The sequence below is a fragment of the Cydia strobilella genome, chromosome 22 (assembly GCF_947568885.1).
Source record: "Cydia strobilella chromosome 22, ilCydStro3.1, whole genome shotgun sequence".
Lineage (NCBI taxonomy): Eukaryota > Metazoa > Arthropoda > Insecta > Lepidoptera > Tortricidae > Cydia > Cydia strobilella.
In genome coordinates, this window is record NC_086062.1 from 12,053,165 (window position 1) to 12,080,886 (window position 27,722).

Below are 27,722 nucleotides of genomic sequence, written 5' to 3' on the forward strand. Positions count from 1 at the left end.
CCATCTTCCGCGGGTTGCGCATTTACCGTCGTACACCATAAACCATACCTTAGCAGTTGACCTCAGTGATAGTGATGTCAAGTGAATGAGTGTTTTGTGATTAAGGTGGGTGGTTTTTTTATTTAATTACTACTTAATAAAAAAAAAAGCAGAAGTGCCATATCTAACTCTAGGTACCAGTTATATTCCCGATATAATGAAATGCCTAATATTTTTTTAAGCTGAGTAAATTAGTAATGAACCCATTTACTAGCCATCAATTTTTGACAGTCTGAAGTGCGGAACAAAATTATATAGAAGATCCGTTGGATCTGGATAGTTCCATATAAGTTAGATCCGTATTGCAAATCCCTTGATATTATATAAGCAATATTATTGGGTACATAATGTATACATTTAACAAGAAACGCTGGTCTCGTAGTCTGTAGTAGTGCGCTACGCCGTAGCAAATGTCTACGAGTAAGCTCGGTGGGCAATTGCCTAAAGCCGGAATTTACAAATCGATGGAAACATATTAAGTTAATTCCAGTTCATAACTAATACCAAAGAGGATAAAATAAGATAGAGCGGTACTGTCATAGTAAATTTTGTAACCGCTGTAAATTCACTGCCATCTATCGGCATACTTTAAAACTAAAAATAAAGATTTATAAAAATACGTTAAAATGTATTTAAATATGGATAAATGATTTTTTTATTTGCATTAATTATTTTTATATGATTTAGACCCATGTTTCACTGATATGCATTAAAATTATAAATAACAAACGAAACCGTCAACACCCTCTATACGAGAGTAGGCCAAAACTAGTGGCGCCCTCTGATCGAGAATCAAATTTTCGTGATTTTCGAGGCACGTTTTTTCCTTAGACTGTGTCCATCTATTACGGAGTTATATATATCTTTGCTAATACGGTAGTTACACCTACTACCTTCTTACCAGATTTTTGTTCGGTCACACTTCATAGATTAAACCATAAGCACAGCACAATTCACAATTTCGCAGCATAATTCTAACGATCAAACGTACCCGCGCCTCCTCCACATACACCAGACACGTACTCGTACCAACACACAGCAGGCCTACCGCTATAATCGAAATTTCATTATCTGCCTCTCTATCACCCTTGCATATAATATTCGAGTGATAGAGAAGCAAATAGACAAACGAAGTGGTTGAACAGTTCCGGGTTCCGCCGCCAACCGAAGATTAGCGTAATGCCGTGATAATGACCGCTAATCCTTCCGCAAACACCATTGTCACCGACAACCCGACAAACTGACAAATCGGCATACTCTTTGCCACTATATCAATGCATTCCTAATAGCTGTCATGAATAAACTTACCTTACAGGGTGAATTTTTAGGCGTTTATTTTTAATTTTTGTTCTTTACGTAATATCTGCATCAGCTTTTTTATAGCCAATTACATATATTATCAATTACTTATTGAACCTCTAATGAGTACAAGTTATAATAATAATAAATTTCTTTATTTCAATAACACAACTAAAAGTTACATTACTTATAAATAGGTAAGGATGGAGGTACATACATCAGTCTGATTTAGGTACGTAAATAAACTAATTTAGTTGTAAAGTTATACATTATGAGAAGAATGAGTCCTTTACTCCCCGTACTAGTTAAAACTGTATCACGGTGAAGTAAGATTCGTCACCCGCAAACATAATATTATTGCATAGGATTTATGTTAACAGTAGTTACAAAAGTGTAAACAAAAATAAAATTTGAATCGTTTACATTTATGAGACGAACAAATAATATCAGTTGACGGTATCTTGCATTATTTCTAGCATGCCGGCATCAGCAGTTATTGATAGATTATGTCGAACTGTTAGATTTTTATACTATTGTCACACTCAAAATATGCAATCCATTATGCGAAAAGAGAAGAGTCGTTGAAGGTAGGCGAACCCATACATTCTAGGACTTCTCTTTCCGCACAGACTGACAGACTCTACGTATGTCACACAGTATGTATAATTATTAAAATCATGAGCAATTATATTATTTTAATGCTAATTTGTTCTGTTAAACAACACATTAAAACAAATAAATAAATATGAATTATATTTATTTTAAAACTTCACTCTAAAACTTTAAACATACGTACGTACTTAAAATGAATCACTTAATTTTAACCATAAAATGGTATTATACCTAATAATTGAAATTTGTGCTCTATAAAAATTTCACCCTGTATTACCATGTCAGGTATTTTCTGTAAAGTTAGCGGCCATGCTTATGAGGTACGTGAAGATCCCACAAAAAACGGAGATTATCGTCCGGATATTCACACCACACCAGCCTTAAAGGGTTGTTTGTATTGTCACTGATATGTTTGTGTTGCAAAGGAAAGATTACAGCAATTTGTAAGTAGGTAGTATATTATGAAGATAAGTCTTTAAGAAGTTACGTTAATAATCTTATAGTTGATAAGTTTTTAAGCAAAGGGGTGAAGTATACATATAAATAATTAACATTTAATTACCTTATTCCGTGCCCTATTCCATTTGAGTTTATAATTTGCGAGAAGATGGTTTTGCTTAATTTAAAGACGTTATAGAATATCAAATCCTGTTAAGTAGTTAGTGAATTTATGATATATTTAAGGCAGAATGCGCCGCGAACTTCGAAAATAGAAATTTCTTTTATCTTTCGCTCATGCATAATTCGTTTTGTAGAAAGTGGTGTAAGTTCCGGAAATACATGAGTTTTTTTAATTCAATTAATTTGCTTCTTTGCAAGCCTCGTTCTTGATATCGACCATCGTTCTTCCTCGTCTTTCCCAGAAACAGAAAAAATATTACGTCTTGGCCCTTCTTGAGAATATTTACTGAATCCTCATTATTTATTTGTGACTTAAAACGCCCAAAACTGGTAGGGGAGACCAAGGAAAGTTGACACAAATTCTACTCTTTCGGTCATAATTAACTCTGTTGTATTAGAAGCTCGAAGTCTGTATCACCTGATAGCAAATTTCATAACCATATTACCGCCCAAAACAGAAACACCATATTGTACTTGGAACTATTTAAAAACATTTGTTTTCTGCATCCATCCAATCTGTTTCAACTCTACTAATACCGAGGTAACTTGAAACAGGCACTGAGGTAAGTTGACAAACATCTATAATTTATAAATTTAAACAATAAATAGCAAACTAGTGTCAGTAAAATATTTTAACCGGTAACCGCCAGCTCGATTTAGAATTTTAGTTTTCAATTTTGTTTTTTAACTAGTAGTTTATAATTTTAAAAATAAAAATATGCTACATTAACCAATATTTTCGCTGAGTAAACTACTTAGTTGTTAATGACTGAAACCTTATGAAATACACATATTTTTCAATAAACTTTCAATTGGTAACCAAAGTGCTAAAATTAAATTGCAAGATACGATTTTAACAGTCTAGTATGAATAGCCTCTACCAAACTCAAACAAAACATTGACGAGGTAAGTTGCAACAAGGTGTTTCACGAAACTTACCTCACCCTTCTATTTTTCAACTGTTTACAGTTCTTTGCACTTTAGATTATATATAACATGGACTTTACTTAAAAACGTTGATAAGTCCAAATATATGTTAAAAAGCACTGCCAGAATTCTTCAAACATATATCGGAAAAATGCCAAAACTGATAAAGATACGGCCTTGAAAAAATGTCAAGAAACTTACTTTTAGCAATATAGCGGTGTAATAGCTCAACTGCTCATCTGAGGCCTAAACCGTGTATGATGAAGTTGGTTAGAATGGAAAATGGAGCATTTTTTTCTTGGGAGTCATACTATAGTTTCCGAGATATGGACGCTGTGTCAACTTATCTTTGTCATTATTTTGTGAATATTTGCTTAGATGTGTATTTCTGAACTCTGAAGCCATAAGAAGCGGACTTTACAGGGCCGACATGTTGAATATGTAAAGATCCTAAAATAAAATGCAATAAATATAAAAAAAGTGCACTGCACCATTTGTAGCTATCACCAGTATTCTTTACTATCGGGAACAGAAAATCCAAGGAAGAACATTTATTTAATTTATTTATCTTAATATACATTGTGTCGAATATTAATTTTATCTATAACACTGTGTTTATTGTGCCATCAATGTTATACCTAATTAAAATAGAAAATGCTGTCGAACCGTGGAACCTAACATTCACACTTAAATTATTTAATGACGATTTGCTACTTCGATGCCGGTGAATATTAATTTCTTTTTTTTCCTTTACGTTCAAAATTAGCTACCCCTCAACCCTTAAGGCTTAACCCACCCAAGGCTCAAACACGATCCAATATACTCATTTGCTATCAACAAAGCCCACACAGGTGATTACCTCCGCGCTGTCGCCTCGCACCTGGGGTGACGTGTCACCCTGTCACCACTGTCGCCCACGTCACGTGTGAGGGCGGAGTGAAGGGTTACCTTCAGGATGGGTTACATTTTTAGGGGTGTGCAAATTAGCAAGTTGTCTTTGATAGGTGTTGATATTTTTTATTGGCGTAAAAGGATTTACTCACCCTCCTGTGTTTGACCCCGCTTTATAAGCAATTATATTTCAGTGTATTTTAATTGAATGCCACCTCAGCCGGCCGTTTTAATATTTTGATATGTAGGTAGGTATCGAGTAATAACGCCTTATGTATAATGGTATATGTACCATAATTGTAATGGTAAAGGTTTTGTAGAAATTTATTAAGGGCGCCAGGACGTCGCCATGGGAAGGATGATATAAAATAAAGCAAACTAATTGTGTTTGTGGAAAGAAGAGTACAGTCAGCAATACGCTTGTACCAAAAATGTAATTAAATTAATCTAATGGAATTACGTCATTGCCCGAACGACTGTGCCATGTGATTTATGTTTATGTATATCCTTAAAGGTTTATGTACAACAGACCATACGTGAACTCAATAAAGAATGATGTCAACCGCTCGCCCTTGATCGCGGCGGCAAATATTAGATCGTGCGCCGCGTGACGTCACCGTGCGCGCGCGCCGGCGCCGCCCATTGTTCGGGGGAAACTGCGGAAAATGCAATTACGGACTATGAGAGGGCGGCCACCGCGAATGTCGAAGTTCGTAGATTGACTATCTGCGTCCCTGTCATTCGGCACATGTTACAGTGATAGCTTCGTACACGTTATAATGTCGCCTTTGCGAAATGTTTATTTTATTTCATTTCATCAAGGATTTTATCCTTCGTATATTATATTAAGTGATTAATAACATTTTCTCGATAAATAGGTAAGTAACTTACTTACTTAAAGTAAGTAAATATTCGTTATTCTACCACGTACAAAACAAATTCAAAACATCGCGATTATATACGCGATATAATCCGTTTTCATAGTTTTATTTCATGAGTAACTATCGCGGTAACTGAACACAATATTAAATTCAAAACAGATTTACAATGTAAATAACTAAATAAAGGTTGCAACAGGCGGTTTTAACGTAGTGGAACTGAAACTTTACAAGTACGTAAGACTAAGTACATTAAAATGTATGGTAAATAAGTCAGGTTTACAGGATATTAAACAGTGGCGTAGCGTGCACTAATCTAGCCGCGGACGCGCGGGTGAAGTCGCATCTGTCGTCGTGAAGTAGCTTTCTTTCAATATGTATTCCGGAGATAATAAAAAGGGATAACTTCTGCGAGGCCCCTATTATATAAGTGCGAGGCCGTGGGCGAGGGCCCACTTCGCCACTATTATTAAAATTTACATTCCTTCAAATTACGATTGCATAAAATCAAGAGTTTAAAAAAAGAGGCATAAAAAATCCAAACACACACTCCCAGTGAAAGTGTCGTAAGTCTCTTTCATTCTTTTCCAAAAGAGCAAAAAAGCTTCCGTCGGAAGTGTCAAACGTAAAAGTTACCGATGCGATCATCATTGTCCAATAGATCATAGACTAAACGTAGACGCGGGCAACGGAGCGGCATGGCTTTGTCCACTGGAGTACAATATTGACTGGACTATAATGCGGTTTGCGTTCGCGCAATCGTAATACCGGAAGCCTCTATAAAGGGTTTATTATTTGCAATCACAATATCAATAACGCTAATGTGAGCAGATTTTTTTTGAACTGACGACTGTGGGTTTGAATCCCAGACGGTTCCTTTTTTTGCGTTATGAATACTAATATTGTACCTTAGTTTTCGCGTGTTTGCTATAAATTTATCTATCAATTTTAAATATTTAGTACCTTCAACAGAAGCATTTTTAGCATATAGCTAACACGATATAGTACAACAGAACTATTGGTATTTTTTTTACTACGGCTCATAATTTCATAATTTTAACAAAAGTTTGCGTTTGTGTTACAAAAATAAAGAAAAATATTTTGAAAATAAATAAATAGTTTTAAGTAAATAATTGTAGTTTTATAATTTCAATGACATTTTGTAAAAGATGTAAGTAAGAAAAATATTCCTTAAAAATCTTTGCACGTATTAATTTCAACGTATTTTTGGGCCACCTCCACCTTGTACTTAAATCAATTACATTTCCTGTGCCTGTATTTTTGAAATGATAAGTGGTAAAAGCCTGACTTAGCTTAGCTGGTTACAAGTTCAAATAATGTTCGATTGTGATGTCATTACTATTTGTGTCACAAGATGAAACAACAATATTTCACGTTTGTAAAGTAATCATTCGAATAAGAACCGTTGTATTTATCCGAAAAGAATTTTTATATAATGTATGCGCGTTTTATCCAGTCTATAATTAATTGTTGCCTATGAAATATGATTTAAATTGAATTCTATTCAAATGCAGCTATAGGGATGTCCTAAAAAGACTGCAAAGTTGAAGGACCTCTCTTAATAATACAGCTGCACTGCTAATTTCAGGTATAAAATATATAAACATCAAACATAAGTACCTTATTACATTCTTAACAAACCCAACCGATCTTTTCAAATCAATTCCATCAATGCCTATTTTTATCAAAAGCCCATTTATCATAATTTTTGTCAATCAATAAAATCATGACCGTAAACTCGAATTCAAATGATTTGTCAACATTCGGATAATTTCCTCTCCACGTCACCATAATCCCGTCAGCTGACAAACCCAGCAATAAACAATTTTGGGATCCCAATAATGGCCGTCACATTACTGGCGCCCGCGCCCCCAATCTTACACCAAACAATTGACTCTCGACCAACAATAAAGACCTGCATTCGTTTTGGAAACACACCCTCGCGAGGGTCTCCTCAAACTGGTCTTTAGTAATGACCTCTACCGACAACATAGGATTATCGGATTGGGAGCGAGACAGCTACACTCCCTAGTATAAGTAGGAGAGGGACGGCGTGTCGCGGTCTAATGAGAGTCTTGCCTTGACAGATGTCACGGCGTTGTTATTCAAATTTTTGGGTTGTGAGCGTTTTGCTTTTGGCGGCGCTTCGGAAAGCGAACAATTAGTTTATTTTATTTGCCAAGGAATGGTGTTGACGTGTAAGTAATTTCTAATTTGTAAGGATTTATGGTATTAATGGAATATTATAGATTAATGTAATGTTAGTAAAGTAGTGTAAAAGCCTCGAACTGTTTAACTTTAAATGTTGGTGTCTTAAAAAACCCGGCCAAGTGCGAGTCGGACTCGCGCACGAAGGGTTCCGTTCCATTACGCAAAAAACGGCAGAAAAATCGGTTTGTTGTATGAGAGCCCCATTTAAATATTTATTTTATTATGTTTTTAGTGTTCGTGGTCAACGGGTGACCACGAACGCTGTAAAGAGTTCGAAACGTCGGGATGTATTATAAATTCAATATACGCGATATAATCCGTTTTCATAGTTTTATTTCATGAGTAACTATCGCGGTAACCGAAGACAATATTATGTTTTTAGTATTTATTGTTATAGCGGCAACAGAAATACATCATCTGTGAAAATTTCAAGTCTGTATAGCTATCACGATTCATGAGATACAGCCTGGTGACAGACGGACAGACAGACAGACAGCGGAGTCTTAGTAATAGGGTCCCATTTTTACCCTTTGGGTACGGAACCCTAAAAAGAGAATAATATCGTCACAACTGGACGAACTCGAGGCCAATTCAATGTAAGTACATTTGACAACAAATTGCCGTTTATACACTACGTTTGACAAAACCTGCGGTATGGATTTAGGTCATGGTTTGTGTTTGACATCTAAATGATGTCAATTTGTTCCCATTCACCCTGCGTCTCGTTCGCGCCTATACATGTATGGACAAGTATGAGCGAAATACATTTAAATGTTAAAGTGTACGTTCAAATTGGTCTCGAGGCCTATCTAGTTACTGTATACTAAAAAGATACAGATCTAGTTCGGCTCGTAGCGCTACGCCGTAGTCCGTAGACTCCGTAGCAAGTAAAATGTTCGCGTGTAGAGTAGGTATCTTCGTCTTATAATAGTTATAATAATGGTTTATTATGATTCGGGCATCTAAAATATTAAACAGGAACTTTCATTGGGCATATAATAATATAATTTGGCGGTGTATTAATATTTTAGCGCCAATAAATTTATATTAGCCTCAAATATAAGCATCATTTTGTTTTATTTTTATTTTTTTATGAGCCTAGTTTAGTGTCCCACTGCTGGGCAAAGGCCTCCCCTCGCTTCCTCCACTCAACCCTGTCGTTCGTAGCTTCCCGCCAATCTGGATAAAATGCGTCCAAGTCGTCCCGCCATCTCCTTTTCGGCCTACCTGCTCCTGCACCCCGGCCTGCACCATCTATGGTGTTCCGTGGGTCCCACTCGGTAGCCATTTTGGCCCACCTTTCAGGGTGCATGCCGCATTATTAAAAAAATGGCAACAAAATCAAGCCATCCAAAAAATATATAGGGAACTTGAAGTGTCTAAAATAATAAGTAGGCAACTAATATTGTAAAGCGTATGATTAAACATTTTAGTTGTCATCTAGTTGTTCACACCTAATTAAGTAATCATATTATGATATTTTTTTGGCTATTTTCTTAAATAACTTCTAAACTATATATTTTAAAATTACAAAAAAAAAATTGAGACTCCAAATGAGCTTTTTTTATTTGATATGTAACACGATACAGTTTGAAAAACTTTATTTTTAAAATTTTTCATTTACCCCCGAAAAGTGGCGCCATATTTAAAATTCATTTGTTTACGTTACATGTCCGTCTTTGGGTCACAAACTTACGTAATATGTGTACCATATTTGAACGTAATTGGTCCAGTAATTTTGGAGAAAATGGGCTGTGACAGACGGACAGACAGACAGACAGACACACGAGTGATACTATAAGGGTTCCGTTTTTTTCCTTTTGAGGTACGGAACCCTAAAAATACTTTGTGTAATGTACGGAACCCTTGGAACGCGAGTCCGACTCGCACTTGGCCGGTTTCTTGTATTAAATGACAGCTTATGTAACGATTACCGATATACAAATTTTGAATGTGCATTTAACTTTATTTGCTAACAAAATATTTTAAAAGAACTTCATTTTTAAATTAATAGATATCCGTTTTCTTTTTAAAATTGCTTCATACATGGTCTCTAATATATATGCCAAATAAATATTTGGTACCTGTCTAAAAATAAAGTAAAGCTGTAACGGCATTAAAATATAACTCATATTGATACACTTCCCGGTTTCCAATGAAGCTGAAAACTTAAATACATTATAGTATGTAAGTTGGGTACAAAATAATATACAGGCACTGCCTAGTGCGGAGACCCCTGGAATGTCTGTAACCTTTAGCTGAAAATAAATGATCTTTATTCTTATTCTTATTCTTGGGTGACAATGATTTTATTACACACTCGAAGAACAAATAAAATTACTTTCTATGAAAATATTCCAATTTGTGTTTTTTTAAGTAAACACACTACTATTTAAACTATAAACCGAAATAAACACACACACTTAACACAGATTTTATTACACACTTTTATTTAGCTTCACTGCGTATAAACTATATTTGACAGGGTACCCATTAAGCCCTCAGGAAACTGCATATACCTACTTAGAAAAAATCGACCCATACTGCCGTGACCCGTGACCCGGGTGGCCGAGGGGCTGAGAGTTGGACCAAGCTAACTCCGCAGCGTGTTTGATAGCTGCACTGCACAGAGCGTGATAGAAGTGTTATCATAAACGTCACATGATATGAAATTATATGTTTTAAATACCACTTCTACAGTCTGTGCTATCAATTCGCTGTAGTTTGCTTGGTCTAACTCTAGGCATATGCCGCGATAGCAGCTAGAGGACGCTGGTTCGATTCTAGCCCACTGGTCACTTTTTCTTCGTATATATGACATTTATTTCAGTTATTTATTCATCATCATCATCATCATGTCAGCCGATAGACGTCCACTGCTGGACATAGGCCTCCCCCAAGGCTCGCCACTCCGACCGATCCTGTGCCGCTCGCATCCACCGAATTCCCGCGACCTTCCCCAGGTCGTCGCTCCACCTCGTTGGTTATTTATTCATATATTTATATTTATTCATGGTACTATCGAGATCGAGCTGATCTAACGATGGACAGTGGACACGGGAGGTGGCCATAGGAACTCTGTGATATTGTGTTTGGGTTTGTTAGAATTCTCTCGATGTTGCCTGTTGTTCGATTAGTTGCCTGTTGAAAGAAAAGTATCTTAGGTAGCCAGCGATAACAGCGACCGGCGCAGACCCCGTACCTACTCGTACTGTCCCCACCAGTGACCCGTTTTAATATACTATGTCAGAGATAGATGTAGATATAGATGCATTACTAATTTCAAAGCTGCAGTTATCTCACATCTTATTCATGCGCCTATCGATGCATCTACAAGTGCCTTCCGTAACTCTAACGTGTCAATTAGTTAAGTGATACCCAACTACTCCAAATTCAATTGAAAAGGCACCTTACAATTTAGACTGTCAAGTTCAAAATGCTTCGACAGCGAACTGCGATTGTTGCAAGTTTTGTTTAATTAAAAATCAATCTTACTCCAACTGGATAAAGTACCTTTTGGTTTGTATTCGCCTAGTGAAGAGCCTCGTCAAAGAATAATTTGATATCGGACCGTAATCAACTCATTTTGTGCTTTGTGGATGTTATCTTAAGGTGCAGATTGCGTTGGGGGTGTGAAGTGGTGGGGCCTGCCTAATCTGCGCATTATCTAGAGAGGATTAGGGAGCTTATCTGCTGGTCGGGAACAGTCTCTAGTACTCTAGTAGGTACTGGCGAGAAACTGCTTACACAGGTGTAACTATGCCCTAGATATTCGTGATATTGTAATTTACAAACTTTTATTCATATTCAATAGGTCTTATTTATATCTTAGGTTACAACATGCACCCGTTAGGGCATAGCAACACTGTTACTTAAATAATAATTACCTTTCAGATATAATTTCTTCTTTTCTCGTTTTCCTGAATATTTGGCCTGATACAGACAATAAAAAAATGCCAGTGTCATATTTTAGCAGAATACTGATACCACGCAGGGAATAGATATCTCACTCGATAGTAATTAGCTCGATTCGTTCAGTATAACAAATTACACTGTCACTGCAAAACTACAAACAAGTTGTATGGAGACAAGCTTGTATGACAAACTGTGATTTTCATGCGATGGATTTTATACTACTCATAGACAATATTTTAATAGTTATTTACGATACAAGTGCGGAAAAGAGGAAATTCGAAACGAGTGGCGATAAATTAAAACACGACCGCAGGGAGTGTTTATATCGACACGAGTTGCGAATTACCTATTCGTACGTGTATCGTACAACGTTTTACAGTACATATGACCCTTTAAACTTTCGACATATGCACGAAAAGTGCTCATTCGAGAAAGTAGCACCATATGTACTGTAAAATTACTTTACGGTACATATGGTGCTACTTTCTCACACTAGTGCGTAAAAGAGCACTTTTCATGCATATGTCGAAAGTTTAAAGGGCCATATGTACTGTAAAACGTTGTACGATACATGTGCGAATAGATAATTCGCAACTCGTGTCAATTTAAAACACTACCTGCGGTCGTGGTTTAATTTATCGCCACTCGTTTCGAATTTCCTCTTTTCCGCACTTGTATCGTAAATAACTATTACATAAGTTAAATTCTGGATACGATTTCGCTTTCGGCTCGTTTCATAAACCAAGACTAGTATTTGAATGCCTTTCATAATTTAGCAGTCACATTAACTAATAAAATGACTTTGCCAATGGGTATTATGTGTGGGCGTGGGCGGTTACCTCAATCACTTTAATTACACCACAAATATTGACAGCCCGCTTCATTTATTAAGCATTTGATTGACAATACAGACTCCACAAAAACGCGCAAAAATTACACAAAACACAAGTCAGACAAAACTGACACCTGCCATTGCAAATTGACTCTTCTCCCTTAAATATTTGGGTATGTATTTGAACGTAGTAGAGTACAAAAGGAGTAAGTGCGCCTCCTTCAGTGCACAATGGTAGAGCGGTGGCATTGTTGGTGCAACAGCGACACCTGGCGGGGGAATCGGGAAACAATACCGTGTTGGCAGCCGTTCAGATTATTATAATGTTTAATTGCATTTTAGAAAACATAACGGCCAATTTACAACTATATGAGAACAGAAGAAACAAAGTACCTAAAGACGAAAGTAGACGACTTCACGAAACTGCATATTTGTTCAAACGTAGTCCTCATTTTCCTCTTTGGATAATAACATTATAGAAAATAGTTTTTACATCATTTGATGATGTATGATGTATCAACCTCCGTTCGATTTTTTGCATTTAATTGTGTAATTTTTTTTCCAAAATAGTCAGAGAGGAATATGAGGACTATGTTAATTTGTATGGAGAAGCGGCCAACCACTATCCTCTTAACATAATACCTATACACACACAAAAATAAACAAACTTCATGTATTTATTATGCAAGTAGGCTTCAAGGGCTCTTTCACAACTTAACAACACATAGAACAACATTTACAGTCACCTAAACTAGGTATAGTAATGAAATGAAAACTACAAAACTACACTTATAATAATCGTAAAACTTTTAAGAGAAAATTTAGAGTATTTTCGATATTTCACTTAAGACCTGTACAATTTCGTAAAAAGTTGAACGATCTAATTCGTCTTTTGTGTTTTTGACGTGTTTAAAAGATTCTGCAATTGCTTTTATTATTTTAATTAACAAATGAAAACTATGTATTTTTCTGCAATTAGGTAGGCCTTTTCTTAATAAGGTTAAGCGGTTAAACCGTTAAGCCAGTGTCAAATTGTACTGGTAACCATGGTATCTCCAAGTTTAACCGGTAATCAATAGGGAATATTACGCGAAACCCTGGGCAGGGGGCGCCACTACCACAATCTGAGGGTCTATCGCAAAACAAGAAAAATCGAAATTTCGTTATCTAACATCTCTGTCACGTGACTGTATATTCGAGCGAAAAAGAGACAGATAGCGAAATTTCGGATTCGCGTTTCCCGGTATATATAGGTAGGTTCTCTGTAAACAACCCGCCTAGCGCCTTGATGCATCAATGTCATATTTTATTATCTCTGAAAACTTGTCAAAAACCTGGTAGGCACAGTATGTATAAGTTACTCTATGGTTTACTAAACGGGCTAGTGCTGCACTCTGGTGGCAGAACATTGCAGTAATACCCCCTATTTAAACATAATTAATAGTTTATTATATTATACTCGTACCTCGTACATACCTGATATTTGATAGTAAGTATATTGACTATAGGTATTTCTTTGTAACAAGAGTACCAAGACTAGCAAGGTAGAGCTAAACCAAGATAAGTCTGCAGCGATTTTAATAAACCAGACTATGCAAGTGTTTAACCTCAAACTTCTATGAAATTTAATTGAAATTATTATATAAAAACACTAGTGCCACTGCCAACTTAACATCAAATAACTATTCAATTAAATAAAACAAAAGCGAAACGCACAAACAAAACCACACGTCTGCGCTAACCCGTTCCATACGCTTAACCCTTACAATGCCCAATCTCGAACATATTCGCTTGAGCTAACCCTCCGCTGATGCTTTGTGCGCTCGAGTGGCGCTCGCGGCTCGAAACGATTGAGATTTCACTGCAAATTAAAATTATTATTTGTGTTGTTTTAAATGACGTATGTCGTACGTGTATGTGTATGTAGGGCGTACTATTGAATCCTAAACGAAGCGAAGGATTCTATAACAGAATCCCGAGAGTAGCGAGGGATTCTAAAGTAGAATCATGAGCGTAAGTATAAAGTAAGTAAATATTTATTGCAAACCATGGTATGTACATAGATGTTATGTAGTTTCACATGGACCCCGGTGGGGTGTAGCATTTTTTCTTATAACTAGCTTATACACAATATTGAACAATGCATGTTAACAATTTTTGTTTTGTACAATAAAGTGATTTACTACTACTACTACTATACATAATTATACAAACTAAACTTAACTAATAATTTTAAAACTACCACGGGACTTAATCGCGTACAAACTTACGTCTATTTATGGCCTGATCTGCTAGCATGAGTTGCGTTCTCGCGCGCGACTCCATACATCTAGCGCGACTTCAAGTATGGACTCGCGCGCGAGAATGCAACTCATGCTAGACCGCCTGATGACTGGTTTAAATCAGTATAAACTTAACTACTTTCATAATGAAAACGCTAGGGTATATTTGTCTTCGGTTACCGCGATAGTTACTCATGAAATAAAACTATGAACCCGTTGACCACGAACGCTGTAAAGAGTTCGAAACGTCGGGATGTATTATAAATTCAATATACGCGATATAATCCGTTTTCATAGTTTTATTTCATGAGTATAATAGGTTTTTTTTTTACCAAATGTGTCTTGAGTTTAGTTATGAATAAGTTTTTGCTCTCAATGTTTTTAATATCGGAGGGTAATTTGTTGTAAATTTGTATAGCTTGGTAATATGGACCTTTTTTGTATATGTCTAGGACTGGTTCCGGTGGGACAATGTTATCTTTTCTGCGTGCACTTTTGCAGAATTCAAACATATCGATATTGTTTCTGACGAAGGTAGCAAAAGCAATTTCCAGAATGTACAAAGAAGGTAGAGTCAATATTATGTTTAGGGTCAAAAAGTGCGGTTTGCAGGTGTCTGTCTGTGGGACGTTTATTTTATTTTATTTTATTTTATTTATTAAGTACATCCACATCGTATGTATTACAAATGTTGCATTACAATTGTGTCAAGGTACTTCACCTGATACAGTACGGCAATTAAGGAGTACATAGCGTTGACTGTGTATAATAGGACTGGGAACGAGATCTTAAACTATTAAAACTTTTAAAACAAATTATTTTTTTAAAACAATTAACTAATATATACATTATTTACAATTTTACGGCAATCTTTAAACAAATTAATAAATACTAATACTAATGGTTTACTACTACTATTTTCGTTTTGGCAATATCTTAGACGTTTACTAATATTCTAATGCATTTCTTTTGGAGGATGAATAAATCGTTCGAGACTGTACTATTTCCCCGCGTAATGAGGAACTCTAGTGTGTTCCGCCCAAGAAGAAAATAATTATGCTACCAAGTACAATCCTTCTGCTGTTCACATAAGTTTTACTTTGATCCCTCCTAGCGGGGAAGAAAAGTGCCACTTTGATGCCTCCTAGCAGAGAAGAAAAGGCCGTTTTTCGAATTGGTGATATGAAAAAGATCTTATTTCATTCAGGTGTACTGAAGGACAAAGGCCTATATTGTTCCATGGTTATGGTTACATGGTTTGTGAAAAAAGTTATCTCCCTAGGGAGTTATATCTTTTTTTATTATGTCACTAATTCATACAAACCAAGTAGAGTAAATAAGTTTTACTTTTAAAATACTGACGTTTATAATTTAATATTTTGTTTACGTTTAATAATATTTAATTTGATTAATTTAATAGCCGTTTAAAATATTTTAACATAATTTTCAATCGTGGCTGAATGCCGAAATAGGTCTGTGCCTTCGATGATGCCTAACCTGTCAAGAAATGACAATATGGCGGACGAATATTTGATATGCCACTCTATTTCAGAATTATTTCGCTTAAAATTTAGTTTTTCCTTCGCAAGTGTGATGAAAAACCGGGGGTAAGTTTCACTTATCCCCCTCATTGCACACTGTACTATTGTCTCAAATTGACAAATTTTTGCAGTTTGAATTTCTTTTTTACATCAGAAATATTGTAAACGATGTGCTAATATTTCGTGAAACGGAAAACGTTCCTTTGGTCCGATATCGGGGCCGACGTCGGCACACGGCACCGACGTCGTGGCCGATCGTTCGCCGTCCGAAGGCAGGATAAGTGTAGTGTAGGCAGTGTAGGTAATAATAATAACTATAATAAGCCCTTTACATTGGCCTGTCAGTCCTACAAATAGACTTTTTTTTATTTTATGGCCTGGATACCTGGATATAACCCTTTTAAGCCAAATCTCATAGAACTACATTTTAATAAACCGGATGGAGTACACGGGCCAAAAAGTGTGTCCACATGAGAAGTCAAAGTGGGCGGTTGCATCTCTTTCTAATTAGGGTGACCATAAGTCATATGTATGTGGGATATTAGGATAAGTTGGAATGTATAGTTTGGCCAAGATCTTTTTTCATTCATGCATAGGAAGTCAGAGAGAATGGATATAGTCATACTTGTTATGGCCATTTTTTGCCCGGATGCTGCACTTCATGATAAAAGCAAGCCGCTTTGCACAGTGCTAGTAGGGACCAAACTGAGTGATTTGACCCGCAGCAGCGCAAGTTTCACCCCTTAGGAACAGAGATGGCGCCACTTCTTTAAAAAATATTTCAAAAAATTCTACAAGCTAAACCAATGAACCGATTTAAATGTTTAATATCTCAAATGAAAGCTCATTATATACATTACTTTTAAAAAAATACTCAAAAAATATATACTGATTACTTTCGACAAAAAACGGCATCTTAAGTTTTTTTTTTAATCGATTGATAGTTTTTACTTGGTTTCTGAAAAAAAATGCATGGAACATGAATAGCTTAATGCATGTATATATTACTGAACAAATAACAAGTATTATAAAAAAAACCCGACACCGATACCTCTCATACTTCACGAAATATAAAAGTTTGAATGTGAGTGTAAATTTCTTCAAAATATATTTCAAAAAATTCTACAAGCTTAACTATTTGACCGATTTCAATGTTTAATATCTCAAATAAAAGCTCATTATATACATTACTTACAAAAAAATACTCATAAAACATATACTGAACCCACCCATACCTTTCATTCTTCACGAAATATTTAAGTTCAATTATGCACGTTCTTACAAATAAATCCTTTAAAAGAAATCTTCTACCGCAGTAAGTGTACTGGTTTTAATATGAAATGTGTCATATGAAAAGAAATCACCCAATTTATTTTAATAAATAAAAAAATTATAAATAAAAACTGAATAAAGTTTTTTTCTGGTGGTGAATTACAAAAAAATATAACAAATCTAAAATTAGGAATTATTTTTATTTAAAGTGACTACATTTGTAAACAAAAAACTTAAATGTCCTCTTCGGGTTCATATTTATTTATTGCAATCATGGTTTTATAGGTATTACAAATTCTTGGTAGTTCCACATGGACCCCGTGGGGGCATAGCAATATTACATGCATACTTAGAATCTAATCTTAAATCTATGTGTATAATATAAAAGTAGGTCAATTTAGTAGTTTTTATACATATAAGCCGAATTGAATCAGATAATTGTCAGTGTATTAAATACAAAAATAAACGGGCAACTAATTATTATTAGGTGATGTCAAATTATATGGTTCACCGGTAGATGTAAAACTGAAAAAGAAAAGTCGTTTTGTTAAGTACTCGTACCATTCCAATACTGCAAAATCACTGATCAGCTGTAGATTACTGTTGAATTATTTTTGTGCCTAGTTGATAACCATTAAACCTATAATTTTGTGCCAGACCTATAATTAGTGGTCAGCATGAAAAATAACCCTGGATTGAAAATTACATTAACTTACTTTTCATTTGTACAGCCACATTAAATTTGCATGATTTACACTGGGCTGTGCATGGCCAGCTGACGCGACGACACTCACAATGCATAGTTTCGCAGCCGGATTTGCAGCCACAATGGTCCAAGAGGCTTAATTGAGACCAAATCGCTGTAAATGCCGACCATTCCGGAGTCCAACTCTCTTTTTCCTCAGTCCATCCCCAAAAAGATGTACATGATATGGAAACTTCTGGTTTCAGAGCGTTTCCCCATATATGGCCCTCTTGGTAAGCTGCTCGAAGTGCATGTTTATAGAGAGCAGCTGATGTAGGTGGCAGGGTTGGCAGGTTCTAATTTCTCGGCCAAATCAGATTTGTTCCCTAAACGACGCCCTCCATTGACTGACAACGAAGGTGGGCAAATTTGGTTTTCGTAGTGGAAGAATTCGTTCAGATCAAGCTGCCTTTCTCTGGCCACTATAAAAAGACGGGAAAATAGGAGTATGTCAACTTTTTTAAGTTTATGATTTTGTCAGTTGTCAGGTGTGTAACTACATATTTTAATTTTAGTATAAAGTAACCCTAGATTTGTGTTATTGTTTGGCCAAACGGAACACATAAACGTAAATGAAGTTCACAAATATTTGTTTATTCAAAAAACAAGCTTTTGTCAAGCCTTTTTTTTTTTTTTTTTTTTTTTATAGAGGGGAAAATGCTTTTCGCATACCACCCAGGCGCGGGGACGGGCCTGGGATGGTTATGTGGGACTCCCGTATAGGCTCATGGGACCCACGGTTTACCCACCAAAAACCCCTCTTGACCACCTCAGGGCTATAAGGCGAGGCCACAGGAACACTGGAGCACTCTTCCGCAGCCTCGCCAGCGGCTGTCCGGACTCCGGACCCAACTCTGGAGGGATTTTGTTATTTTTTATTCCCCCTACCTCCCTAGTAGCGCGCCTTTTCATCAGCGTGCTCGCCATCCCAGGGACCCTTGTGTAGGCGACAGACGTCCCCGAGCCTGTCGCCCACAGGGACCCTTAAGGGGGAAGTCGGCGGTCATATGCCAGCCGCCGCCGCCCCACGCGCTTTCGGCGCATTGGCTGGGAAGCTGGATCGTTTTCCCTGCCGCGCTCTGCCATCTCCTTCTGCACCATGACCGCCTCGCAGAAGTCCAGCACAGCCTGCCACGACCTCTCATATTCCACCATGTTTCGGACCACGGTGGGCAGCGAGAGGTCATGGCCCACCACAGCTGTTAAAGTGCGGCGCTCCTCCTCCCAGGCTGGGCATACTTCCAGTGTGTGCTGGGCAGTGTCCTCCGGGCAGTCGCAGTGGTGGCATACTGCGGTCATTTCTCTCCTGGCCAGATCCTTTAGATACCTCCCGAAACATCCATGTCCCGAGAGGATCTGAGTCAGTCGAAAACTCATCACGCCATGGGTCCGGTCTAGCCACTTTTTGAGAACCGGGTGAACCGCTTCGATGGTCAGACGGCCTGCGCTGGGATGCGCCAGCCTCTGTTCCCAAACCTCCACCATTTCTAGGTGGATTGCGTCTCGTCGTCCTAGAATTTCTCTCGGAGCTAGCGAGTCTCCATTATGATGCGCCTCCTTACGCCAACGGTAAGCCGCTGCGAGGGCTCTCGCATCTAGGTCCCACGGTAAAGACCCTGCCAAAAACACATGCTGCCTCAAAAGAGATCGTGCGGTACCCTCTTATCACTCTCGTTGCTATTGCCCTTTGAGGTGCCCTAAGTAGGGCTACCTCCTTCCTTTTTAAAACGTCAGCCCAGATTGGGGCTCCGTACAGGGCCATGGATTTAACGACACCCATGTACAGCCGTCGACATGACGCTTTGGGCCCCCCCGTGTTTGGGAGTATACGCCCTAGAGCGCCAGCTGCTCCCAGCAACTTCGGCGTCAGGCGCTGGAAGTGGGGGCGGAAATTCCACCGGCTATCGAGTGTGAGGCCAAGGTATTTCATCGTGGACTCGATGCCGATCCGGGTTCCACCTACCACTATATGCGCATCCGGCGGTGGCGCGTTGCGGGGCCCGTGGAAGCATAAAGCTTCCGATTTTTGTAGGGCCACCTTTAACCCCAATCGCCGGATCCGACCGACGACGTGAGCGACTCCTGCCGTTGCCAGTATGGCGGCCTCCCTAAAGGTTTTCCCGCGAGTTGTCACCAAAGTGTCGTCGGCGTAACAGGTGAGGTTTATGCCTCGCAGGTTTGCGCCTCGCAGTACCCAATCATACCCGATATTCCACAGGAGTGGCCCTAGAACCGACCCCTGTGGAACACCGCAAGACATCGAGTATCCTGCCCACTCTTCCCGACCCGGGTAAGTAACGAACCTGTCCGACAGGTAGGCGTCAATTGTTCGCCTTAGGTATTCTGGTACCTGGTGGTACCGCAGGGCCTCCTTAACACAGCCCCAAGGCAAGGAGTTAAAGGCGTTGGCAATGTCCAGGGACACTGCCAAGACGATTTCGCCTCGGGACACCGCCTCGTCAGCGAGGGCCTTAACACGCTGAATGGCGTCGACTGTTGAACGGCCGCTGCGGAAACCAAACTGGCAGTCTGCCACATCAGGCCCGACACGGGCGAGGTGCTTGGTAAGACGGCTGGCTATTATGCGCTCAAGGAGCTTCGCAATCTCATCAAGTAGCACTATTGGGCGGTAGGCAGATGGAGAGTCTGCCGGTCGGCCTTCCTTTTTTATGAGGACCAGCTTGCCTGTCTTCCACTGCCGTGGAAACCTGGCTTGATGAAAGCAAGCTGTGAACATTTGCAGCATTCGTGACTCCAGAGCGTTGCTGGCCAAGACCCAGGCGCAACCCGGTATGCCGTCAGGCCCAGGAGCTTTATTTTTTGACTTGAGTCTTAGCACAGCTGCACCAAGTTCATCGCCAGACACGTCAGGTATCCCCTCCTCGTCACCTTCAATTTCTGCGGGGGTTGCCATTACTGGCGGTACGAAGTTATCGCAGGCCGGGAACAGCGCTTCCACCACATTCCGCAGTAGATCCGGCTCAAGACTTCGCGTTAGGGGGGGAGCCCAAGGGCGAAGTCTGTTTCGGACCATCCTGTATGGTCGCCCCCAAGGATCATTATTTAACGTTCCGAGCATTTCCCGATATGAGTCCTCCTTTGCCTGCTTTATAGCAATCTTCAGGCTTTTTGCACGCTCTCTATATGTTGCATATAATTCTGTCTCCCGGGCAGGATCTCGGAGCCTACGCCTTCGCTGATGACTATAAAGACGCCTCGCCGCAACGCATGACTCTCGGAGTTGTGCGAGCTCCGGAGACCACCAGTAGACCTGACGTTTAGGAGGAAGAGGCTTGGCTCGGGGCATCGCTGCATCACAGATCTTCGTCATGGCTTCGCCGAACCATTTCGCCACCTCCTCTACATCTATTGGATCCCCGGGAATCGGGTTCCATGCTTGGACCTCAGCAGCAAGAACCAATGCCTCTCTGTCTAGGCGTTTTAGCGCCCATCTTGGGCCGTCACCTCGCAGGGACTGACTAATTGGGCCGCTCGGAGTACCTGGGAGTGCGGAGACCCTGAACTGTATGTAACGATGGTCGGATAGGGACTCTACGCTCTCAAGCACCTCCCAACCCTGAATACGACGGGCCAAGGCAGCATTAACAAATGTTACGTCGACAATGGAACCACCCTGTTGTCGCACACATGTGTTGATAGACCCCTGATTGACAACAACCAGGCCAGCCGCAACCGCCCATTCCTCTAGTTCCCGCCCACGTGCAGCTTTTGTCAAGCCTGCCACCTACATCAGCTGCTATCTATAAACATGCACTTCGAGCGGCTTACCAAGCGGGCCATATATGGGGAAACGCTATGAAACCAGAAGTTTCCATACCATGTCCATCTTCTTGGGGATGGACTGAGGAAAAAGAGAGTTGGAATTCGGAATGGTCGGCAGTTACAGCGATTTGGTCGCAATTAAGCCTCTTGGACCATTGTGGCTGCAAATCTGGCTGCGAAACTATGCGTTGTGAGTGTCGTCGTGTCAGCTTACCATGCCCAGCCCAGTGTAAATCATGCAAAGGTGGCTGTACAAATCAAAAGTAAGTTAATGTAATTTTCAATCCAGAGTTATTTTGCATGCTGACCACTGATTATAGGTCTGGCACAAAATTATAGGTTTAATGGTAATCAACTAGACACAAAAATAATTCAACAGTAAATCTACAGGCACAAAAATTATCCAACAGTAATCTACAGCAACCAGTTCATGTATGATCGGTGATTTTGTAGTATTGAAATGGTACGAGTACTTCTCAAAACGACTTTTTTTTAGTTCTACATCTACCGGTGAACCCGAAGAGGACATTTAAGTTTTTTGTTTACAAATGTAGTCACTTTAAATAAAAATAATTCCTAATTTTAGATTTGTTATATTTTTTTGTAATTCAGCACCAGGAAAAAACTTTATTCAGTTTTTATTTACTAATTTTTTATTTATTAAAATAAATTGGGTGATTTCTTTTCATATGACACATTTCATATTAAAATCAGTGCACTTACTGCGGTTGAAGATTTCTTTTAAAGAATTTATTTGTAAGAACGTGCATAATTGAACTTAAATATTTCGTGAAGAATGAAAGGTATGGGTGTCGGGTTTTTTTGTAATACTTTTATATACTCAGTACTATATATATATTTATTAAACTATTCATGTTCCATAATTTTTTTTTATGAAATCAAGTAAAAACTATCAATCGAGTAAGAAAAAAAACTTAAGATGCCATTTTTTGCCAAAAGTATTCCGTATATGTTTTTTGAATATTTTTTTATAAGTAGTATATATAATGAGCTTTTATTTGAGATATTAAACATTAAAATCGGTCGAATAGTTTAGCTTGTAGAATTATTTGGAATATATCTTGAAGAAATTTACACTCACATTCAAACTTTCATATTTCGAGAAGTATGAGAGATATCGGTGTCGGGTTATTTTTAAAATACTTGATATTTATTCAGTAATATATACATGCATTAAACTATTCATATTCCATACAATTTTTTTGAGAAATCAAGTAAAAACTATCAATCGAGTAAAAAAACAAACTTAAAATTCCCGTTTTTATCAAAAGTATTGAGTATATATTTTTTAAGTATTTTTTTAAAAGTAATGTATATAATGCGCTTTCATTTGAGATATTAAACATTTAAATCGGTTCATTGGTTTAGCTTGTAGAATTTTTTGAAATATTTTTTAAAGAAGTGGCGCCATCTCTGTTCTTAAGGGGTGAAACTGCCGCTGCTGCGGGTCAAATCGCTCAGTTCGGTCCCTACTATCACTGTGCAAAGCGGCTTGCTTTTATCATGAAGTGCAGCATTTTGTTCATAACAAGTATGACTAATATATGTATTTGTTTTCTCCTCTGTAAAACGCTTCACAAAACCTTACTTAATTTAGTTTAGTCGTTATAAAAGCTGTTACTGATGACAGACAGACTGTCAGACGGACAGCGGAGTCTTATTGATAGGGTCCCGTTTTTACCCTTTGGGTACGGAACCCTAAAAATGGTCACATTTTTTTCATTTGTAGTCTGCCTCTTTCGCACTCATGGTATGTTCATATACGTAATGGCTTCTCTTTTGCACACTTCAGCTATTCTTTAAGCGTCATCGTAGTTAATTGCACCATTTTTTTTATTTGCCGCCTTTGTGTACTGACGGAAATGTGTGTTCAACCTATATAGAATATTATGTATAAATGTGTCTGTAATATTTAAGGATTTTGGATTTAAATTTTGGCAATTATATAGCTCTCATTACGTGCACAAATAAATCATTTATCTATCTATCTATCTATCAAACAAATAATAAAACATGCCGAAATAAAGATATACTTATTTAGGTAAACTTATTTTTACATTAAGTAAGTACGAGGTAATAAGAACTCTGTAAGGCCGATTCACATCGTGCCAACATCATAGTCACCCTAATGAGTTTGACAATGTTTTCTTGTATTTTTATCGTAAACTTTAATAGTTGAGGCTTACCTGTGAAAAGATATACCACAATCAACAAAACTTTAACTTCTGCAACCTTTCACACAACATCTTTTACCCATTTTATACTTTATTTCGCAAATAAATCTTGAGCGCCGCTATTCATGTATTTTGAAAATTTCATTATCAAGTTGGGGATACCAATTAATATTCAAAGTTACTACAATGTCTACCATATTAAAATTAATGTATTTTTTGTTGTGCACATGCTTGGTTAAATCAGTTAATAATATTGACAAATAATATTAATAATATTTAACTATTTACAAATACATGATCAAACGAACTTCAAAGTGAAGTTCGATCAGTATTATATGAGTAAGCTTCATTCTTCAGATATAAAAACCAGGTAGTCCTTTAACCTACTAGGCAACTCATCGCATGTTTAAAGTAGGTAGCAAAAACTTTAACTCAAACAGGTCTATCCCTACTTTTTCACCTAGTCTTGATGGGGATGGGGATTAACAAAATTAATGTATTTTATGTTGTGCACATGCTTGGTTAAATCAGTTAATAATATTGACATTATAACTATTTACAAATTACGTAAAAGATATGAGAACCGCACTCTGAATATAGCACTTAAATAATATAAGAAGGTATTTAATTTTAGTAGTTATTGATATAAATACTACCAAAATGGTATTTTTTTAACATTGGCAACATGTGCGAGTGGGACACCGCGACCCACTTTTGCTATCTCATGTGGACCGTTTTCTCTAGTCTGGTACGAACACCTTTCTGGCTCGGTGATAAGGTTCAATTTAGTATGGCAAAAAAAGTGACAGCTCGCTCCTGTTTAGGGTATAACTTCATGACAAAACCAGAGACAGCTAAAACCTATCGTGGCGCCTGGCGCCATCTTTCAAAACCTTTGACAGTTGCCAACCCCATTGACAACCTCCTTCTTTTTGAAATCATTTGAAAAGGGAATTGCGGTCCATACCGTTAGAAGCCCGCCCTAATTCAGCATCCGCGATCGTCACACAATGGAGCCATGTTTACTCGTACCTACCATCAAGTCCCCGAGGCGCTTTCCAATTTACTTAAAACAAGCACAATGATACGGAGCACTTTCGACGCCGTTGACGGGGAGGAATTGAAAGGGTTTGAAGGCAAAGGGAGGGAAAGTTGGTGTATAATATATGTCATGTCTAATTATATTAATATTGATATTACGATACGATCCCGAGCCGCCGACTCGATATTCATATAACCTCTAGAGGTCGATTCGAATGACACTTAATTTCTAAAATAATGTTAACTTTTACAAGTTATGAAGGGAATAGATGAACTATATACATACCTACCGGTCAAAATCATAACCCTTTTTTTGCTTTGCCGTTGTCGGATAAAAATAAAACGAGTCATCTTTACTGTTATTTTCATGGATTTTAAAATTTTCAGTTGAGTTCCAAGTCTTTAACCCGTACACCACAACGTCTTATGCTTGTTTGACTTTTAAATAAATTTGTGACAAAAAATCCTACATTAACAAGATTGCATTTGTCCTCAGATCCTTCACCCGCAAGATGCAGCCGTTCCAGACATCGGCGCGCGAGCCGCGCGAGCCCTCGCCCGACCGCGCCTCGTCCCCCGACACCCCGCACACCCCCGCCGCTCCCGCGCCCGTCCTCAACTTCTCCATCGCCCGCCTCATGGAGCCCGACCGCAAGAAGTCCGTCTCACCGGACCCGCCACCGCCTTTCTTGTCCTACGGAGCGCAGCTTCTCGACTCTGCTTTTAAGCAGTACATCCCGGCGGCGAGGAGACAACTGGTCTCGCAGTATCCTCTACTTTACTACGGACCAGACCTGGTGTCGTTAACGTATGCTCACCAGCTACAGCTGCCGCGGCCACCGCCAGCTTCACCGCCCCGAGTACCCAGCCCTAGACCCGCCACTGATGTTGTCTCTTCAACTACCGGTCCCACACCTTCCCCGGCTAAGAACAAAAGCTTCGCTTGCGGAGACTGCGGGAAAGTCTTTAATGCGCATTATAACCTAACCAGACACATGCCCGTCCATACGGGAGCGAGGCCATTTGTGTGCAAAATCTGCGGTAAAGGCTTCCGACAGGCTTCAACTCTGTGTCGCCACAAAATCATACACACGTCAGAGAAGCCACACAAGTGCCTGACGTGCGGCAAGGCCTTCAACCGCTCCTCGACGCTTAACACGCATGCGCGCATCCACGCCGGCTACAAGCCCTTCGTCTGCGAGTTCTGCGGGAAAGGTTTCCATCAGAAAGGAAACTATAAGAACCACAGACTAACACACAGCGGGGAGAAAGCATACAAGTGCAGTATCTGCAATAAGGCGTTCCATCAGATCTATAACCTTACCTTTCACATGCATACTCACAATGAGCGAAAACCGTTTACATGCAGTATTTGCGCTAAAGGATTCTGCAGGAATTTCGACTTGAAGAAACACACTAGGAAGCTACATTTGGGAGCAAGTTCATCTAATAACGACTCGTCACTGGACACGCAAGACGAGTCGACGCAAGAGGCGAGTCCGGAGGAGGCCCGCGCGGCCTTTCGGCCTTTCCTCGGATCCCCGTACCCTCGACTCTTAGACGCTCGACTTCCGGCGCCGAACACTTTCTTCTCAAAGCTCTTGTGACCCGCGGCTTACTTCAACAACTTCGGAGAGAACAACGATTGAGTTGGAGATAAAATGCAAATTAAGATTCTGTAAATATGTTTGTTAGTGAAAAGTTTAATACGGTGATTCTCGTGCTTCGGTGTATAAATTTACGAACGTTGAAATCTGCCTCATCACGCGTAACAGCCGTAACAGCGATTAAAAAACCCATTCAACTAACAAATGGCATGCGATTTTAGATAATAGCTGGCTAAGTACATAGGAGCAACGAATTCAATCGATCGATCAAAGCCAATCACATGCCATTATCGTGACGTTTAGAGAGACCATTAGGTTTCTCAAGCAAATAATTCCAAATATTAACTAATACGGCAGTTATGCATGGTGGGCCATAAATGTAAAAAATTACAGTTAATATGAAAGTGGAAATACCTACTCAATGTTAGCCGGTCCATTCAGATTAGAATCTAAATGCTAGTAGCTGTTAATGGTCGAATTGATTGTGTGATAAACTCATGATTTGTATATGTAGATTCATCGATAGAAAGAGACACAATTGAAAAATATATAATTAATATCAAGCATCAAGCTCTAAAAAAAAATGACCAAAATACGCGTCCTGGCCCTGGGTAACGAATTTGAAGTTAACGGCGACGGTAATCTTTTGGAAACGTTCTTAATTGAGAATATCTTCCATGTGCAACTGAGTAGTTTGCAGTTTTTGAAATTATGTATGAGTGAAATCAGGAGAAGAAATGTACACTACCTACCTACAGAGCTATACTTGACTACTTGAGTAACAAATAAATAAGTAAAAATATTCTTTATTGTTCCAATAACAATACTCGTACATTTTACATATGAAATTACTTACAATAAAATTTAGAAGAAAATTATAACTAGATAACAACAGGCGGTCTTATCGCTAAAACGCTCTCTTTAGATCGATAGCGAACCTTTGGATAGCGAGAAATGAAGAATTCATATCAAAAGCTAGCTAGAGCTAAAATATAAAAGAATGTTAACAC

At 38.5% G+C, this 27,722-nt stretch overlaps 1 protein-coding gene across 1 annotated transcript; it reads left to right on the forward strand.

Moving 5' to 3' along the window:
• Nucleotides 1–27,722, forward strand: LOC134751487 (fez family zinc finger protein erm-like). The gene is made up of 2 exons (XM_063686905.1): nt 1–105; nt 25,602–27,722. Exon 2 carries the CDS (start codon nt 25,618–25,620, stop codon nt 26,710–26,712), a length of 1,095 nt encoding a protein of 364 aa, XP_063542975.1. The 5' UTR covers nt 1–105; nt 25,602–25,617; the 3' UTR covers nt 26,713–27,722.